Genomic DNA, 20,516 nt, shown 5'->3' with positions numbered 1-20,516 from the left:
TGGACTTCAATTAGACTTAAACGAAAGACTTTGAAACACACACATGGAAGATTTTGTAACTGGCTGCACTGTCTGGTATATTTAGTAGTTTGAGAAAATTAAGAAGTTCATGAAACACACAAAAAACTTTTCTTTTTATTTAGAATTTCCGCGTGTTCAAATGCGCTTCGCTACTACATGAGAAAATTCAACTTAATACTTCTCAAAAAATTAAACTATCATGAACAAAAATGTTTTTAGAGCAAAAAAGTATTTAGAGCAATATAATATTCTGGTTGGATTTTATTTAGATTTGAAGAAAATAAATATTTTAAAAACGAGGCTATTCTTAGGAAGCTCGGCTATACGGCGGATTTGACCGTAACTTTCAGGTCAGAATTGAGGCGCTTAACGAACCGAATTATTTACAAACTAGGTATTTTTGGTTGGCTAAGGAACTAGGGATTATTATTATTTTTAGTATCGACCTCTTTAATGGAGTTTGGCATAATTAGGAAATTCGGTAAATGTATATTAGAAAAAATTCAAAAAATATTTTCAAAGTAATACAAAAAATTTCCTATAAAATTTGTAGTACAAATATATAAAAATTAAAAAACAAAAAAAAACAGGTCGCAGTAAACAGGTCCCTATTTGCAATTTATGACTTCAAATCAAGAGATTTTCCCTGAAAAAAAACATATAGTATGTACAGTCAGTTGTGGAAGATTCACGCTTCAAAACTTAGGGTACTTACAAGGCTGGACAGTTTTCTGGTCCTAAACAAAAAAAGATAAATGGGTTTAAAAATAAAGATTTAAATTTGCGTCGTGTTATTGCGATTTCATAATTTGATGTTCTATCAAGAATAATCTTTGCAATTGATCATAAAACTAAATTCGTCAATTGGTTTGGGGCCAGGATAATATGCTACCTCAGATAACAGATTTCAACTTTTCTCTCTTTAAATGTGCTAAAAATTTCTACTTCCTGGGATCTCAGAAAATCTTATATATTAATTCCCTTGCGTGAGTAAACAAGTGAGTCCATGGCACAAAAATCACGGGTCACTTTCTTATATCGCAAGCATTGTTTCTCCAAAGCATGGCGTTACGCTAAAATTTACTGTGTTATATAGCAAAACGGGGGTTTATTTTCTATTCATATCTAATATTTAACTAAAGAATTCTATAATCATCATCTATATCATCAAATGCAATGATCATATAAACGCGATAAGATCACAACAGTAAAGCTACGATACATCAAACGTGTTTACCTTTGAACTGCTTGTCTCACTTTGGTTGTCACCTCTTTGTGTTTCAATGTCACTCCGAATATATCTTCATGATATCGTCCTTCACTCTGGAAAATAAATATAAAATATAGATATTACTCTCTATGTTATAAAACGATAAAGCCATTAACATTTTAGAGCTACACAACTTGACTGGAATAAAGTTTTTGAGAGCTCTTTATTTCTCCCACGATAAAACCTAAAAATTTCTAACAAATAATGCAATGTTTATGTACCAAACCTCGCTCCCCAAATATTTTTCTTGCACTTAAAAAAAATTAGTGATTATAATATCTAATCCGATTGCTATGTTGATGACCAGCTGCTCTCAGGGCTAACGAGAATGAAGCCCTGACTAGGCTGTTTATGTACCTTCATTGTGTTGACGTAACGTTTAGCTTCATCTTGCGTCAACGCACCAAATTCTTGCACTAACTCTTCCATCATTTTGTTTACACCTGCTGCCATGGAAACATCACCACAAACATATAAATGTCCACCTTCTAAGAGGTGATTCAATATCTCAGTACCATTTTGTTTGATCAGATCTTGCACGTAAACCTAAAAATGTTTAGATCAACGCAAACATTTAATGCAGCTTTTATTTTATCCGAAGAGTTGAAGGAAACTTATAAAATGAAATATTAGCAAAAGTGAGGAAAGGTGAAGGTATAATGCAGCACTTACCTTAGCTACATCTGGTTCTCTTGAGAAAGCAGTCAAACTTTTCTTGAAGATACCCTTCTTTGATACCTCATCTCGTTCATTTTGGTAAATATTATCCATCGTAGAGTTGCGACATCCGAATAAAAGAAACATATTTCGTTCTTTGTTATCGTTTTTTTTGTCATAAATAGCTTGCTGCCAAAACCCTCTAAAGGGAGCAATGCCTGTTCCAGGTCCCACCATAATTATAGGCACAGAAGGTGAGCTTGGAAGGTGGAATCGAGGAGCACTAAGAATGTGAAAAATTGATTATTATTATTATGATTAATGATTATGTTAAGCCATATATCTAAACAAATCAGTTTTTATGTAAAATAATGTTGTAAGAAATTTTTGCCAACATTGTTGCAAAACCATACAGCACCCATTTAAAAGAGTCATATTTCTTGGTTTGATTCTCATGATTCTTAACCCTAAGAAGAGTAAGGCCGAAATACCGACATGCAGTCTATTGGTGCAAATCGTGACGTTTTAATTTTGAGATTTCCTTTCTAGCAGTGCCAAACTCGCTCAAAGTAAAAGGAGCAGGTGGCCAGAAATTGCATGTAACAACGACTGATTGACAGCAAGAATTTTGAGTTTTTTTAAAAAACATCTTCGTTATACAAGGGTCAATACTTTATTTAATATGTAAAATGCGGTGTCATTTAATACCTTATTGAACAAATAGGGGAGAAACTAATCTCCAATAACGGAACCAATGCATAGGACAACAATTTCTTTCGAGAATAATGCTGTAAATATGACCAGTTCGGATTATTTGAATTTCACACATAAAACATTGGCCTCAGCATTATTCTAAAAATATTTTAAAAGATTTTGAAATTCCGCCTTGATGATTTTTATCCAAAGAATTCTCACGTTATTCATGGAGAATTGGCATTACTTACGTTCTGATGTGACATGATACCAAATCACCTTTTGTCAATGAATGCAAGTACAACGAACAAACACCATAATGTGTTTTTTCTAAGACACGAAAATGGACAGAGGTATATTACTAGTCATAGTACACTAAACCTTTTTAGTTTTGAGGCCACAATAGCATAACGAAGATGATTGGTTTATGTGCAGCATGTTCATAGCATCCTATTAACACTTACTATCAATCATGTAGGATACCAATGCAACAGTCAAATGCACTTGATTTGGAGACATGTCTGGTGAAGATGAAATGGAGTAGAAACGCTAAAGCATGAGAAAGTAGGTACAAAAAAATATACTTTGGCCAATGTTATTACAAAATTTGTAATAATATGAGCAATTTTTGCTGATGTTGCTAGGTCAGCCTGTTAATTATATAGTAATACATTTTTTTTGTTTATTTTTCAGTTTTTCGTGTTGATAATTTAGGTTATCCAAATGGTTTCAGGTAAACTAACTAATTGGATTACAACGAGTTACTTGAAAATTCTCGAAATTCATCAACATTGCAACAAAGAGTTTGAATTCTGCTATTCTTTTTTCCCTTTTTTGTTAACAGTTAATAAAAAAAATGCGACTCTTTCATCTATTTCTATAAGCTTTAGTCCAAATTATATTTCTCACCCAATGCAAGAACTTACAGGTTTTAACACTGGTAGCTGATTCAGTAACATGGTAAGATCAATCTGTGCAGATGGAAATTCAGCGAACACTTCACAAATGTTGGGGTACTGTCGGTACTTCCAGTTCTCATATAGATCGTTGTTCTAGATATAATAAACTAAACGTCTACAACCTATCATTTTTACATCCATATAAACATTTTGCAAAGGGAATTAACTCACGAATCAGCGTGCAACTTTCGAAAGTACTATTTTTTCACATATGTTGGTTGGGGAAGCAAAACTAGTGGCACTTTTTAACATATCTGCTTTGCGATCAGAGCAAACAAAGGCTTAGAAACGTGAGAAAAATGGCTATGTTGACGTCAGCAAGTCCTAAGTCCGCTGTGATCATTGAAAAGTTTAAATTGCGTGGATCTAGTATACAAATAGCCTATGTCACTACCTATGGGGACGAAATCGAAATTAGCCATCATGTCTCAATGTATTTCATGGAGGATTGTGGATAAGGAGGCAGTGATTTTGACATCTCTTATAATATTACAGAGACTGTGTCTGTCCGTAACAGGCAAAGTGGATATCGTCATTTTCGTTTGATGTCGCCGAAAAACTTATGTCTAATATGTTAAATTTTCTGACGTTACGGCGCGACTTTAATAACACTACTTTAACGTCAATATCTTATTAAATAAATGAAGCCATTACAGTGACCTAAAACTTAGAGGCAAAATAACTTGGAACGAGGTGGTGACTTTTTTACTGCGTGGGTAACTAGGGACCACCTAAGACCTATTTGGGAAATTTTCCCGAACCTGAGTCTCCAAATCCGTTTCGGAATGGACAGGTTGATGACGTCATCAAAAAACATTCAAACCGCGATATTTCCGTAACCGTTTGTCAAAAGTACACGATCCTAGACATTTTCTTGATCAGTGCTTTAAGCTCTACACAATAGAGTTAACGTGAAAAAAAGCTTCTGATTATTTTTTTTATGGATGGGTTGCTGACGTCATCAAAATTTAAATAACGCTTTTTTTAATTTTTATCCTGCCTCAGTGGATTTTTCCACGGGCTTTATCGACTAGTATATATATAGTTTAATAATATGGTAGTTCGTTTATGAGTATGTAAATTTACGAGCAGGATATTATGTTATCTTTGTTACACGACGATTCAACTTTATAACATTAATACATTAGATTGATGTTACTAAAGGTGTTAAGTTGAATCTATAACTAATAACATGAAATCGGTACTTCTCCCTAGTGTATGACAGGACCATTCTTGGACTAAAATTGGACAATTATAAAAACCTTTCCTACAGCCCATTTTGGAACTGACTGATTCGTAATGTCGTCGCAAGATCTTTAAATTCAAAACTTCTCATTAAGTATACAATGCGCTTACTTTAAACTGAATGTCATAGGGCACTCTTAATCCAAGAAGGCTAAAGTTTTGTTGTTTACTACGTGGTAAGAGCTCTGTATGTTCATATGTAAATAATAAATAGTCACACATAGAGCCTTCAAGTTTCAAGTTTTGCAGGTCTTTAAAAGTAATATTAAATATCTTACTGTAACAAGTTGGTGCAACCTTTTCATTTCACTTTCATCGGTACACGTCTCTTTCAACAAGGCCAACAGCTTAGTTGAGGGTGGGGTAGTAATGTCCACATAATGAGTGAAGATTTCTCGAAGACTGGAGGGCAATGGAAATTTATCAGCACATTCCCATATGCCATCTAAACGAAGTAATTGCCCTGGTGAATAGTATTTCTTGGGTGAAATGTCAATTCGAATCAACTTAAGATTTGCATTTAATATAATTTTTTCTATTCAGTAGTTTAAAATGCCCTAACATAACCCATAGAAAAATAGAGGAAATCTAAATAAAACATTAGGTTCATACGCACCTAAATTTAATAAATAATAGGGTAAGAAAAAATTATACAATGGAAAATTAAACTCTACTGGTCTGTAACTCATTGATAGGTGATTTGTCGACAGTGGCGGGGAAGGGGTGGCAACACATAAGTACCTGGAGTAAATCAACAATATTTGCGCCCGTTATTTTTTAGTAAGTCTTCACCAACTTTTTCCTATGTCCTTGTTTAAATTACCAATGATGGTAAAATTGTTTTTAACGATATTTTTACTAGCTGTTTTAGTTATCAAAAGAGGTATGGTGGATTTTACCACCTCGAATAACCTTTCAACAACTTATGTCAATGAAACACTAAGAGAATATAGTATAGCATAAAAGAGATTGATTAAAGAAGGTAACAACGTTGCTATGACGCCATCATTGAAAATAACTTTTTCTGGAACAACATTTAGTAACACCGTTGCTATGGAAACTCTCAAGGTTTAAAATCGAAGATCTTTTTAGCAATAGTTGTCAAATAGAAATTTTTTTGATGTTATCATGTTTTAGCCCGGTTAAGTTAGTGGTGGAAAGGCTGGTGATGGAAGTCACCCCTTCTCCAGTATAAATAGGGTTAATATACTCCTATACTAGCCAATAAACCATCCAGGGTGAATGCTGCCTTGTGCAATAAAAATTAACAGCGCTTGTTTGAATGACTTTGATTTAAAATGATGCAAAAAAAGACCTTATCGTGACCACAAGGCCTGTTTTCATAAATTTCCATGCTTCTTGGACGTGATAAAAATAATAAGTGTTAGCTTAATGATAGGCATTATGATTTAATTCACTAACCATTATTTTTCTTTTGAAGATATATAGGAATGTCAAAATCAATATCACATCTTGAAAGTTCAAGTAGTGTTTGAACTAGTCTCTTGTTGTTACATGGATAGACAGAAAGATGATCTCCAGGTTGATAAATAATACCCTCGGAATTTGAAGAATCCAATTTAACTAGATCAGTTATGCGTCTAAAAAAATTAATAGAATTGCGTTTTATTTAAAAAAAGGCATCAAAATGATATAAGAGACTCCAGGATTGTATTTGGAAGACGGATCAATATCATACCCAGATTTTGGTGATTGTAAATTTTCCACCGAGATTGCTTTTGTCGTGGTAATTTTGCGACGATGTAATTTTGATAAACCTAAAGTATTAAAAAAATATTTAGGGTCTGCAAATGATCTTAATTTGTTTAGAAGTTTTATATGTATATATTATTTACTTGATTGAAAATTGTCACTAACGTAGAGTTAAATGCAACGTTCATTAGCCAAGGGTGTGCTTTCATTTATATCCATAAATCAAATAGTATTTTTCAAACTGATGCATTGCATATCCTTCTTTAACATCTTTTACCCTGTATCTATGCATGGTATGTTAAAATGAATATACCTTTCAATATGTCAACTGATTTTTCATTTTCTTTAGCTTTTACAATTTGGAATAGACCTTCCTGCCAGTCTGCAACAGATTTCCAAATAGCTATAGCCGAAGGAGTGTTGATCTTCACATCAACGACGGAGAATAATTTGCATGCCACCTGTGAAGAAACAAAACATGTTCATTTCCCATTTGTCAATTCTTTGGCAATTTTGTTACTGGTTATTTTCATTTTATATAAATGTTAATGTTATGTTTGATAAGAAAAATCAGATCATCACTGAACCCATCTGTATGATCAAGAAAAAAGATTATATGCCTTGTTTCTACCTATGGCTCTTTTTTAACGAAAATTTTAGTGTATTATCATTCAAATCTGTACATGTTAATCTCTTAAAAAAAATAAATAAAGACAAAAAAATATGGAATAAAAATAATAAAAAATATTACCTCAAAACAACCTCGAGCCCATTCCTTAAAAGATTCTTCTTGCCCATTGAGCTCGTCACCTTCACCGGTAGGGAAGATTTCTTCACCACCAAGAACTTTAATGTGTTTACTCAAATCCTTTCCAAATGCACAAAAGTATGGATACGCTCTCGAACCAAGTGCAAACACAGAATAACTAAATTTGTGATATTATCAATTAAGTGTTGCCATTATGTTGTGGGATTTAATTTACAACACAGAGAATTAGGAATAAGCCTTACTTCACGTTAGTCAATTTGTCGTGGGTAATTTTCCTAAAATATACAACACAAGGTAATCCATTTAGTGAATTTAGTTGATAGAAAATGTAAAATAAAAGTTTTTGTTGCTCTTCTCTTACCCTCCTGCTACCAGTTTCTTCAATTTTTCTTCAAACGCCTAAAGGAAAAAAACAAAAAACAATGTTTTCAAGAACATGGTGTTTTTTTTATTGCTACATATCTCATTTGACACGATTGTTTTGGTTTGTATACCCCGTGGTAAGAAGAACACCTAGTCAAAAGTAACTTTAAATTTTCAAAAATTGTTTTAGCCCCTGCATTTACGATTTGTATTTATCTCACAATCATGACTTGTATTAATATTCTCACATTTAATTAGAAAGGCTGTGGAGTATTTCCAAAACTAAAAATTTACCTTGCCATTATCAGGCGCTTCACCATTTCCAAATGTACTAGCTATTATAAACAGACATTGTTCGTTTTCAAGGTCAACAAAGTTGTAATTATCCATGCACAACATTTTAGAATCAAATGCATGTAAAAATAATTCGTTCAACATTGTTGCATATTCTTCAGATTTCCCAGTTTCCGTTGCGTACAATATTGTCACTTTGCTTCGTCTAGCGAGTGTATTCTTAAAGAGATCACTCGTAAATCTTACGGCACTAAACAAAAAGCACGTTATGTATTTATATTCCTTCTTTCAAATTCGTTACATACTTATTTCAATTAGGCTCGGTAAACTTCAGTTAACTTCGCCCCTGATTGGGCTTACTTCGTATAAAAATCAAGACACCGTCGAATTTAAACTAGATTTTTTCTTTGATGACTATATAAAACGTCTTCGTGGTTTTTAACATTGGCAATTGTAATTCTCGTTCTACCTAGCCACCTCTTTAAACGTTTTCTTCACTTTATTTTTTTCTTCAGATGTTACAGGAGAGTATTTCCAGGGATCTGCTTGATATTCATAAGATGGCTTTAACTTGTAGTTTAGCATTTCCTAAATAAAGAATTGGCTCATGGTAAAAAAGAAAGGTCAGGTCGATTTTTCTCAGTGGAGCTTGATTTGAAATCAAAAAACGTAATGTAACTTTAGTTAATCACATGTTGTGATGATACATGTCTATGGGAATGTAAAGGGCTATATGGAATTATTAGCGAACCTTGAAAAGATCCATTTAGCTAGCTCTGTTGCCCTTGTTTTTAAACCATAAAAAATTTAGTGTAATATACAAAAGGTGACATTTGCCTATGACTCATTGGGAAGCGAGTTCTTATGTGTTCGCAGTTTCACCAATTCTGTCATAAACTTACTAACCTGATGGAAGACAGCTGTTGCAGAACCAGATAGTGGAGGAACAATCCATACCCAATCAGATGGACAACCCCCTCGCAATTCTTGCTAAAAGGTAGAATCAATAACTTTCAAAAAATAATTTTAAAAGATTCGTTTCTACTGCTACTATATTGTGCACACAATCAAGTTTCCACAGCTGCAACGTATTGTATGCAATACTGCACAATTTATTGGAAGAACTGGTATCAAGTACTGTACAATTTTTCTAAGAAAGATATATAAATATACGTTCGTTTTGACAATGCTTAAAAGATAAAAAGGCATTTTATTTTTTTCCAAATGATTCAATAGGACTTGCACAAGCGAAATAATTCATAAAAGAACTTGTGAACTCTGAAGCCACAATATTTATACGTCGTGTTTTCATTTGTAAAGTATCTTGTACAGGAATACACAATTGCGTACAATTTATTGTGTGCGATATATCCTATCAGTGAAACAACTCTATGGACTGGTGTTACAGATTTTTTATTTGAAAATTTTATCGCCAATGTTTTATTCCTACAATTTTAATTTCCTACAAACTATTGTAAAGTGCCATGCACATATTAATTATTTATGCAGAAGTACATTTTCCTAAAATTTTTGACCACATTCTTGTTAATTCTGAAAAAATTTTACAGAGAGTGGAAACTGTAATAATATTTTACTTTAAAAGCAGGGAGATTATATATACTATTTAAAAGAAAGTTAATCTCTGTATTAATAATACCCATTTTCTGTCGTTTGTTGGCAAAGTGGTAGATTAGAACTGCGGTGGCTTCTTTGACCTTGTGGTAAAGTCATCGAAAAAGCGGGGTTTCGATTTACTTCATCTTTTTATATTTTATTATATTCATACCTAATGCAATAATTGTCATCAAAAGCTTTAAAATACTGTCTGTCTTTAAACCAATGTAAGAATATTATAATAGCAATTAGAGTTATCGTAATAACCATCGTACAAGCACTTTTTGTGACTTTATGTAAACAGGCGGCAAATATATGCACAAAATAGCACTGCGTGAAATATGTACGACGAGCTGTCCACCAACAAAATTTCGAAGGGCTAACGACTAGTTTCTTATATTTGTTTACTCAATCATTTTCTTCGTATTCTTTCAAGTATGAAACTTTAAATATCTGCCGAGAGAAGGGTGATACTGAATCGGAAAAAAATACATCGAATTTGCTATTTTGTGCATAAATATTTCGTGCGTAACTTAATTTGGATTCGGCCCGAGACAGATAAAATACGAGAATTAATGGAGGTTAGTCGGTAACTCATGAGAATTAGCAGCCGCAACAAAGTCGATAAAAATATATTGCATTTGCCATTTCGTCTGTAGCACAACTATGAAATCACACAAGGTCAAAAAAAACATGGGATTTACTATAGACAAATAAATACCTACTTCGTTTTTCAAATGCTTCATAAATGATTCTGATGATGCATGATGGTCAGCAATGGTTACACCAGCACTCTAAACGATAGTTAAAACATGTGCAAAGTTGGGGAAGAATATATGCTAAATTAGGGAAAACATATGCAAAGTTGGGGAACACAAACCCAAAGTTGGGGAAGCAAATATAAACTTTGCTGAAACATATGTACAGTTGGGGAAAACATATGTAAAGTTGGGAAACATATTTACAATTGGGGAAGGAGATATGTAAAGTTATGAAAACATGTTAAACTTGACTGGCGTAGCTAACTTACATTGAAACTATGCAACACAGCCTTTGTAAGTTCCAACAAGGCAGTATCTTTCCATAAGGTCACATTATTTGATGTGTCTAAACCAATGCTATCAGCTACAGGCTGAAAACGAAACAAAAAATTGAAATTCCTTTAAATATATAGTATGACTAAAATTTTTTGGCATTAAAATTTTCATTTTGTTTCTCTACAGAAAACTTCCAATGTTTTTAGCAGATTAACCTGCAATATTTTGTTTCAAACAAAGATTTTACCTTCAACAAGTTATATCGGTCTTTGTCAGAGAAATTTCTTGCGCCAATTTCTGTAGCCATATACCTTAAAATAAAAATAATACAGTGTAATAAAATAAAGAAATAATAAATAGCAACATAGTTGATGTGGGTATTTGCATTCTGATGTCACGACGAAACAAAGGTAAACGCATACCATCCATTAAATGGAGCAGCAGTAAACTCCAAACCACCACAATCCAACGCAATATTTGCAACAGCTGGTATACAATACCATTTTAAGTTCATTTTATCAATTTCCTTGTAACTAAACATGAGAAAATGCCTTGTCTCCATTTTTACATATTGACTAGAGTTATTAAACATTGCTGCGCTTTATTTGTCCTTATAAACACCCTATTTAATAGACACCAAACTCTTATAAACAGCGTCCTCTAATAAACGCCTCCCTCTTAATGAATACCGCCCTACGATAAACGCCATCTAATAAACGGTCCACCTTCAACGGACGAAGTCTATGAGAAAGTATATTTTTTGTGAATTATGAACTATAATGAAGACAGGTAAAACTGACATTACAAATCTTCGTTTATTTTCGACTAAAGCAAGTTATTCAAATTCACGGCTATTACTTTATATAAAGTTGTTTTGAATGAATAACAACAAACTTTTGCCAATAGATCTCTTCGGAAGGATCTAGTGTCACGGGTGTGTTTGAATATTAATGAGTTAAGAATTAATCGGTATGAGCGAAGAAGGGAGAAGACAGCTAGAGTATCATGAATTTATTTATTTAATTATTTATTTATTTTTCTATTTCTTACATCGTAATATATTTTATTTATTTTATTTGACTAGGTCTAAAGTTCTGTACTCTATTTATCTATGTTATGCCCGCTTATCGGGTGATAGGCGCATATATATATGGCGTATATATAAAGTTCACTTTTGTTATTTATTTTCTCGTTTGCGATTATTCCTCGTTTTGTGAAGGAGGAATTAAATTTAAAGTTTTAAAAAATTAGGCTATTATTCTATGCAACTGTCCCAGCCTAAGTATTGCCCACCAATATCAATTTCGGTTTTCAAAAATAATTTTAGTTGCTTACACCGGATGCGTAATGTTAACTTCCATCACATATTCATCAGGTATAACAAACAGTTCTGGCAGTTCACCATTGGCTTGCAAGATCAAAGGCAGCACGTCAAATCTTGTTCCCTTGCCAACCCATCCAAGTTGTTGCGCAATCTGAAATTTAGAGGAGCATTTTCTTTGAGTAGTTGAAAGCTAGATATGTTGTGGTCTGGTGTAGTGTATTTATAATTTACATATTTAGGGTGTGAAATCTTTCTACCTCTGTAAGCTCCACACTAGCTGGGTCCCCTATGACTGTTCCATCTTCTTGTTTATATCCTGCGTATCTGACAAGTTGACCATTCCAAACACGGAAATCCTTTTTTCGTGCTGATCGATGCGGAAATATCGATATTGTAGATCTATGATTAAAAGATGTTTTTTTGCATCATTTTTATATGGTCTTCTGACAACATAACCATAATAAATAAATAAATATACACAACATACAATAAAACAAATATTATTTTCAGTAAATGCTCATAAATACTGATATTTTTGATCTGATAACAGAGTTTACTACTCTGTTTTCATACCATCAAAATGTATTGCTAATAAAGACACACGTCAGAGTGAGCACGCCTATATAAACGTCATGCACCTAAACAAGTACTGTTTACATACAGTTGTGAAGTTCGTAATTGGTTTATTAAGTTCGACAATACCTTAATTTTCCTTTGTTGGTTGCATATTTTATATGCTCTAAAATGCATTCAAACATTTCCCTTGCTGTACTAACATGGCGGCAATCAAATAACTATAACATGCATAAATACAAACAATGGTTAAGTAAAAGATTGGAGGACGAGATGTTAGTGAGCAATTCTAATTCTCTTTAGTGTTCGTATTCCAATTTCATAAATTTTTCCTCTATTAAAACAAGAGAAACACCATACCGTTAATTTTTTCCATTGTATTCTGCCAATGCATCTTGGCGCATTTCTCCAGGCCATGCGCGCACCAAAATTCAATTCGTTCGTAGTCATATGATACGTATCGGTCTCCTCTATTTCTGAGAGAACTTGAGCTACTCGATTCTTGTGGTCGTCACTGTTTTCACTGAAAAAACAAACAGGCGATGCCTTATCGGGGGAAAAAATGGCGGTGGAAAATTTCGTTGGGGAAAAATCAAGTCACTTTTAATAAATAAGTCACTTTTCCTTGACTATTTTTTGATATTGCTGTAAATAACCTCACAAGGGAATTTGAATCAATTTTTTTTTTATTTGTCTATGTATGTTTTTTAAACAAAAACAACTACGAGAATAAGTAAAATGTTGTTTCTTTCTTTTTGTTTCCATTATGTTTTTTTATGTCCCCAATCCTTTTTTGTAATCTTCCTTGCAATTTATTAAGGTGGTAACAATGAAAAAAAAGTTAGGATAAAGAAAAAAGTCGGGGTAAATTTTTAGTCAGGTATAAAAAAATCGGGTGAAAGTACTAGTCTGGGAAGAAATAATCGGGGGAAAATTTTGGTCGGGGAAAAATTAAATCACTTCCTCCGACTTCTTTTTTCCTTGATAAGTTATGTTCAGCCATTATTTTATTATCTCTTAGTATATTAGGAAATAACTATGTTGTTTTGGAAAAAAAAGTAGTAGTATGATAAACCAAAACTTTAACAATTCAAAAGAACTTGTCTGAACTGGTGTATCGCCAATAAATTGACAACCACATCCTATGAAATCACACATCAATTTATCTTATTAGCAGGCCTTTAACATCAAAAAACAAATATTATAAAAAAACATAAAAAATGTAGTGCTAAATGCAGAAAATACTTACGTTGAAAATATACTAACTGAATCTCTATGTCCACTTTGTTGCGACGGGTAAATATAATGGACGGGCGAGCCCGTGGATTTTTCCACGTGCAACGACTAGTCTCTTTAGTTATAGCCGTCGTCTGTCTGTTTGTCTGTCTGTCTGTCCGTGAAAACCGCGTCCCGTAACGGAAACACGAAACTGTAAAAATGCGCACCATTACCAAATGCGATATATTTTTACCGACTTTATTTTGACTGCTCGCACGTAGAATTCCATTCACGACGCCTGATTCCTTTTTAAAAAAAATCCACGATTTTTGCTTAAAAACACAATCCAAGAAGGCCATTTTGGTGTATGAGACTTGTTTGACTTTTTTATCTTCCAAAAGCGTTATATTTTTTGTAATATTTGTTTTCTATATGTTTTCATTGTTAAGATAAATATATTTTCACGTTTTTTGGCAACGTGCAGATCTCAAACGCACCAGTTTTAGGATTTTTGGCTAGGAACGAAGATTTAAAAGGCTAGCTAGCTAGGGCCTTACTTATTACTATTCTACATGGTATAAGAGCTATTTATCCTAGCCAATATTATTTAATTTTATGTTGAAGTTGAGTCTAGCTAGCTCCTTAGCTATTTCTGTACTAAACGCCATATTGGTTTATGCGCTTCACTTCATTAAAGATATACTACATACATGTATTAAAACGCTGCACCTGACCGTGTCGCACAGTGTTCAACTCCGGGTCACACCTCGACTTGTGGCTCACCCCGGCGTTTCGACGCCAGGTTTCCCGACTAGTCTATATTATAATACCCGTAGGTCTGTCTGTCTGTCTGTCTGTCTGTCACGCAAAATGGTATATCACAAGTAGTGACAGGCACGCAGTGTATAAAAAGAACGGGCGAAGCCTTGAATTTCCCACGGGCCACTGACCAGTACTATTATATTTGTAACTAGTGCTTTTTAACCAACAATGACAATTCTTAATAACAAAAACAAAGACAATAAGGCAATACCTGTCTAAAGATGCGTAATACTGCCTTAAAAAGTCAATGGCTTGTTCTTTCGTGTCTTCCTTTGGTCTCATTTCACCTGGAATTCTTTTTGGTCCTGCTTCTCCACCGTATGGATACATGATAGACCCAACGCAACGTGAACCTGTGCAATGAGTTTTCTGTAAAAGAAATCGGATAAAGATTTTGATAACAAAAGGAAAACTAAATCAACCCCTTTCCAACCCAATGACCACAATTTTTTTTTTAACAATAAGGGAAGATCTCTTAAAATATTTCATGGCTGCAAGTGCTAAGAAACAAGTGTGAATGATATAGTAAGAAAAGACTATTATATAATATATACTTTAAACTAAATCTATCGAACTCACCGTAGCTTCTTTATGTAAAGTGTCTTCTGTAATGCCCTGGGTAGTAACATTGGACAAAATGATTGGTTTCCATGGACACTTACTCTCACTTGCAATTTTATGATTACCGGTAACTTGACCATTTGTGTGACCATTCGCATAAGCATTAGCTTGCCCATTTGTTGTCGCCATTTTGAAAATAATTCACTAAATGTTTTTAAAACAAACTCACGCAATATTTTGCTGCATAAAAGTTCAAGTAAAAATTAATAACGTCGATAAAATACGCCTTTTTATAAACAGTTAAAAAATATTTGCAATCAGTGAAAGAGTATTAGATATCCTTAGATGCCCTCATTAAAAATCCTTCTAACAAATAATCCTGAAATAATAATTTTACCAGCTAGGGTTAAGGAAGAGACTCCTTTTGTAAATTGTTTTTAGAAAACTACATTTGACATTTTCTTACAATTTTTGTTTAGAAAACAAAATAAATTTCAGCAAAAAATAAGCACATCTAGCTTTAGAGAAAATTAGTGTTATAAAAAATGTAAATGGTTAAGGATAAAACAAAATTTAAAAAAATAAATTCAGAGTTCATATTTAGAACAAACCAAAAATTCACTTACAAAATCTTCTTAAAATCTGCATTTTTTTATCATAAAAACTGTTTTTGTTAATTTCCTTAAAAAGGCGCGAAAAATTAAAAAATTAGCAAAATAGACTTTCCTTTCAAAGAGTTTCCCTTTTCTGCAATCCTCATTGTGGGGTACCTCATATTCTTGTAAATTTAATTTAAAGAATTGTGCAAAACGTCCTTTTCAGAAGAGGGTGTATTGAACTATATACCAAAATGTGGTGATGTTTTTGTAATGCATGATGATGAGTTGAAAAGAAAGAGAGAAATTAAACGGCGATTTCTTGAAGGTGATCGTAAAAGTACTTTAATTTCTGGGAAGGCAAGGAATAGCAACCAGATGTGTGGTGAAGATGGAAACGAAAACTTTGCGCGATTGTTGTTGTTACGCAGAAAGGATAACACTCTCATAGTGACCAAACTAAAGTCCAATCAAAAGGGGGAAAAGAAGTACACACATTACGAGTTGCTAAGCATCATGGGAAATCAATAGTAATTGTTCTCCATCTTGTGTGACGAATACAGCGATATATTCAACAAGAAACAACTGTCTTTTTGTGTTCGGCATTTAAATAGCAAGCTTGAGGTTTGTAAAGATTTCCCATGATTTTAAGAGATTCTTAACTTAAGAATCAATACAACTGTTCACGTTATCAAAAACACTTTGTTAAGTTTTTTATTGTCTATGTCAAACTTATGAAGGCAGGCGCTAACAACATGCTTGGTTTAGAGACGGCTGTGGCAAAACAAATAAAAAATAAAAAGCACGCAGGGGGTTTTGTGTTCATAAGATAATTAAACAGCAGGTAACATAAGTACAGAAAATAACTTATTTAAAAAATATAATAAAATAACATGAATATGATATTATCTTAAAGACCAATTAACATTGCGCTATCTATATATTTATTTTATCATAACCTGCCATGCACCATTTTTATTAATTCGTCTTTAAGTGAAGAATAATTAATCTGACATTACGCATGCGCGCAAAGGTGAAATAAATGCTCTGAGAATGTGACTGCGAGCACATTCTGTATCGTTGTGTGACTTACTTGTTTTTTTTAGCTACAACCGCGAATATATGGCGCCGAAGATTAGTGGTTATAGCTTTCGTACTCTGTGCGGGAGACCGGGGTTCGATTCCTCTTGACGGTGATTCAACATGGGCGAGTGAATGTTACCATAGCCCCGGGTTAACCCAAGCCATGTGAGGGAAATTGGGGAGATGGCACACTGTGTGGGCCGTTGGATGTTGCCGGGAGTTGTCTAGTAGAGCGTGGGCCCTACTAATTGGGTCTGCGTAGCTCAAAATGAGCATTAAATACTCTAGGACTCTCCATCTAAGCCATGGCCCCTCCTGGAAATAATAGACAGGGTATATCCCTCGATATTTGTGAGGCTAGCCATGTAAAATATGCACATCTATCTCTCTAACCCTGTGGCAAAATCTCACCTTCAAAGTTATTATGCATTGTTCTGATGTGTAAAAACATACATCACAAGTTTACAATGATAAATTCAATCGCACATTAAATAATGGGTGTTCACACCCGAAACGCAGCATCGAAACAAATGTCGTTTTTATTCTGCGGCTTAGTTCCTGCCAAAAACAAAAAGCTCATTCAATGCTTACATTAAAAATTACTCACAAAAAGTTTTTTTTCTCATCAACTTTGTTTTCATTGTAAAATCCCAAACCTGGTTTTAAAATTGTATTTCGAAATTAAAATTATTTTTGTTACATTCAATAGGAATTTTAAAATTGCTTTTTAGTGGTGTATGAATGAATCAACAGTTGGTACACCGTCCGTGGTGTTTAGAAATTCAAAACGGTTTAAACAGCGAATCAAATCGCTTCTAATTACGTTCGAATTATACGAATAAATTAAATAAATATAGCTGAACAGACACGTAAATAAAGTTTGTTTCTGTAAAAAGCTTAATTCTTTTTTGACATTCTGTCTTATATACCATAACTATATCAATGTCTCTACCTAAAAACTTCTAAATATGTTTAAAAATAAGTATAAGTCGCTCAAACCTTCGTCACTTTTTGCTGGTACATTTTGTTTTCTCAAAACTCGAAAAATAAATCTAATTGATGCGGTGGTATAGCTTTCTCCGCATGGTAACCCATGTCTTTTGAAATATTTATCGACATTCTCAGCCAATCAGAGCGTGCTAATTGTACAATCCGAGAGAATCTTTTTTTTTTAATGCAAGAATCAGGGTTGTTGACACTGTCTACAACATTGGTAATGACAGTTCAATATTATACAGAAACATGAGAAAAACATATTAATCTCTCCGCACCAACTCTGTTAACACTTGAAATCTGTCATATTGTTATTCTTAATTTAAATTATTCAAACACTGCTTTTGATTTCTAAAAGCCATATAAACTTATTCTGGCCCGCAATAAACGCTTTTTAAATGTTGTCTATAAATGTTAGAATAAACATGTGTGTCTATGGAGGTAAAAAAGGAAAATTAACAACTAACTAATAAAAATATTTACCTGTTATCCTTCCGCAAAGTCCTTCTCAGGTAGGAATGATAATTGGTGGGACACTAATCGTTTTAAAACTTGTTAATGATGAATCATCATTTTAGGACAGGACTCTTTAAAAAAAAAAACAAAGCGTAATTCAATTGGTCCTCCGGCTCAATTTCTTTGTAGGAATCTCGCCTCAGACCATCTTGTATTGAGCTTTGCTCTAATTGCTCTTTTAAATGGGAGTTTGACGTTAATGCGATAATTGTTTTGAATTAAAACTTTTCATAAATACCTATGTTAGTCCAATATTACAAGGCTACAAAAACCTAGTGTAAACAAAATCCGTACAAATTTCTATTTTTAGTAGGTTTGTGCATTTGTTCTCCGCGCGGTGGACGTTACCCTTACCAACGGTATATAATTTAAATACTCTTGGGTTTGCCGTTATGTGTTATATGTTTTGTTAAGTATTGTTTTATACGTCCTCTGTGTATTATGTAGTTGTTGAAAATTATATTTAAAAAAACTTGTAAGATAATTGTAACAATTTACGTTGATAATATCTTGTAGTTACAAGACGAAATATCCGTTAAAATAAAATAAAAAAGATGTCATCATCAATCAAACTTCTCGTACTTATTTTTATTGTGAAGTCATATGCCCGAATTAATATATTTAAAAGCTTAAAACTTTTAAATTAAATGTCCTGATGACAATATTAAAAATTATTAAAAGGAGTTTGAATGGTATACTCGGCGAAGGATACTAAAAGGATACTAAAAATACGAATTTCTGTGGATGTAAGATTGCAGGGTTGGTAGGTTCTAGTGACTGGAAGATGTTTAACATTTTACCGAATGTTTAGATACAGTATAAAAATCATCAAAAAAAGACGACAATATAAAATCATGTTTGATCTTTTTCATTGCTTGATATTTTTAGGGAAAGGGAGAGGGAGTAAATTGGTGCACCAAAAACCTTCATAATTATAGTAAAAACCTGTCGACCTGAAATTGTTGGTCCTGCGATCATTTAATTAAAAGAGTCTATAATAATCTTTTTTGACAACATTTTGATCTACAATATATTAATATTTGTTTCCTGTTTTGAAGAAGTCATAAATTGAGTTACATAGTTTCGTTGCTAACATACTGCGTAGCGTTGTGTGGGTGTGATCCATGGTCGTCAGATTTGCTACTGACAAGCAAACCCACACACTACATCGGACAATATGTTAACCACGTACACGGATATTTGAATGGCGTGTGTTGTAGTTAGAGATTTCCCATGGCACATCAGCTTCCTACCTGATAATCGTTCTTCCTTCATTTTAGACGTTGGACTGCTAATTCCCTGTTGTATGGTAATTTTGGTTTCTCATCTTTCCACAATAAACCTACTTCAAAATGACCGTCTTTCATTTTCGTGGTCGATTTAAGTATATGTTATGCATGATTTTCGTCTTTCGTTAGTAGGTCTGGATGGAGTGGAGGCTTTGTTCCATATGACTCGTGGTAAGTTTCGGTATTTACGGTTTCGGTATTTGGAAAACACTTAAGAATTTCACAAAAATTTTTAAAACTGATTGCGAAAGTGGTGATGTAATCTAGCTACAGCCTTTGCTAAATTCTTAGTTGAATTAATAGCAAATTTGTAGTCCATAGAGATTAGCCAAGTATTACTAGAAATAAGAAGCTGCTGATATCGACGGAGAGATGTTCTGTGGCGAGGTGGTATTTGAGGAAGATCGAGATTTAGTTTAAAGTAAGATACAACAACAGTATTGCCAGGATTGACAGGATTCAACTACATATTTTTTCCGACGCTTCAATCAATGCATATGGTGCTGTCGCATATCTACGGGAAAATCCAGAGTCGCCCCGTTGAATCCGAAATCTCTCACAATAGCAAAATTAGAGTTGCAAGTTGCTGTCTTGGCTACAAGAATGAGAGAATCAATAGTGAGTAGTCTTTGCATGGACCTCAGTACCAAATTTTGGACAGATTCACGAATAGTTTTGAAATATATCTCGAATGAAAACCGAAAATTTCCAGTATTCGTTATGAATCGCATCAACGAAATTCAATTCTTGGCGTTTTGTGCCAGGAACTCTGAACCCAGCAAACAATGCTACAAGATATGTACCACTATCATCAACCGAGAATTCCAGATGGTTAACCGGTCCATCGTTCTTAATCAAAGAAGAAAAACCAAAATGTCATTCAAAGTGAAGAATACGCAGATATTA

General features: G+C 33.4%; 1 protein-coding gene across 2 annotated transcripts; it reads right to left on the bottom strand.

Moving 5' to 3' along the window:
- Positions 1-308: 308 nt before the first annotated feature.
- LOC130628992 (nitric oxide synthase, inducible-like) lies at positions 309-15,273 on the bottom strand. Of its 2 annotated transcripts, XM_057442073.1 has the most exons (26): positions 15,152-15,273; positions 14,784-14,941; positions 12,893-13,055; positions 12,662-12,753; positions 12,217-12,358; positions 11,971-12,110; positions 11,058-11,168; positions 10,883-10,946; positions 10,629-10,730; positions 10,324-10,392; positions 8,891-8,974; positions 8,454-8,572; positions 7,985-8,234; positions 7,689-7,726; positions 7,570-7,602; positions 7,310-7,484; positions 6,872-7,019; positions 6,545-6,623; positions 6,268-6,446; positions 5,124-5,290; positions 3,568-3,693; positions 3,106-3,190; positions 2,893-2,971; positions 2,030-2,231; positions 737-758; positions 309-667 (listed from the first exon to the last, which is right to left on the bottom strand). In XM_057442073.1, the coding sequence occupies exons 2-26, from the start codon at positions 14,900-14,902 to the stop codon at positions 654-656; spliced, it is 2,802 nt and encodes a 933-aa protein (XP_057298056.1). In that variant the 5' UTR covers positions 14,903-14,941; positions 15,152-15,273; the 3' UTR covers positions 309-653. The 2 variants fall into 2 exon arrangements, with proteins under 2 accessions (XP_057298056.1, XP_057298055.1); XM_057442072.1 differs by lacking the exons at positions 309-667; positions 737-758 and having other exon boundaries at positions 1,749-2,231.
- Positions 15,274-20,516: the final 5,243 nt, after the last annotated feature.

The sequence above is a fragment of the Hydractinia symbiolongicarpus genome, chromosome 15, assembly GCF_029227915.1.
Source record: "Hydractinia symbiolongicarpus strain clone_291-10 chromosome 15, HSymV2.1, whole genome shotgun sequence".
Taxonomy (NCBI): Eukaryota; Metazoa; Cnidaria; class Hydrozoa; order Anthoathecata; family Hydractiniidae; genus Hydractinia; species Hydractinia symbiolongicarpus.
Note: the sequence above shows the minus strand (reverse complement) of the source record. Positions and strands in the feature narration are given on the sequence as shown.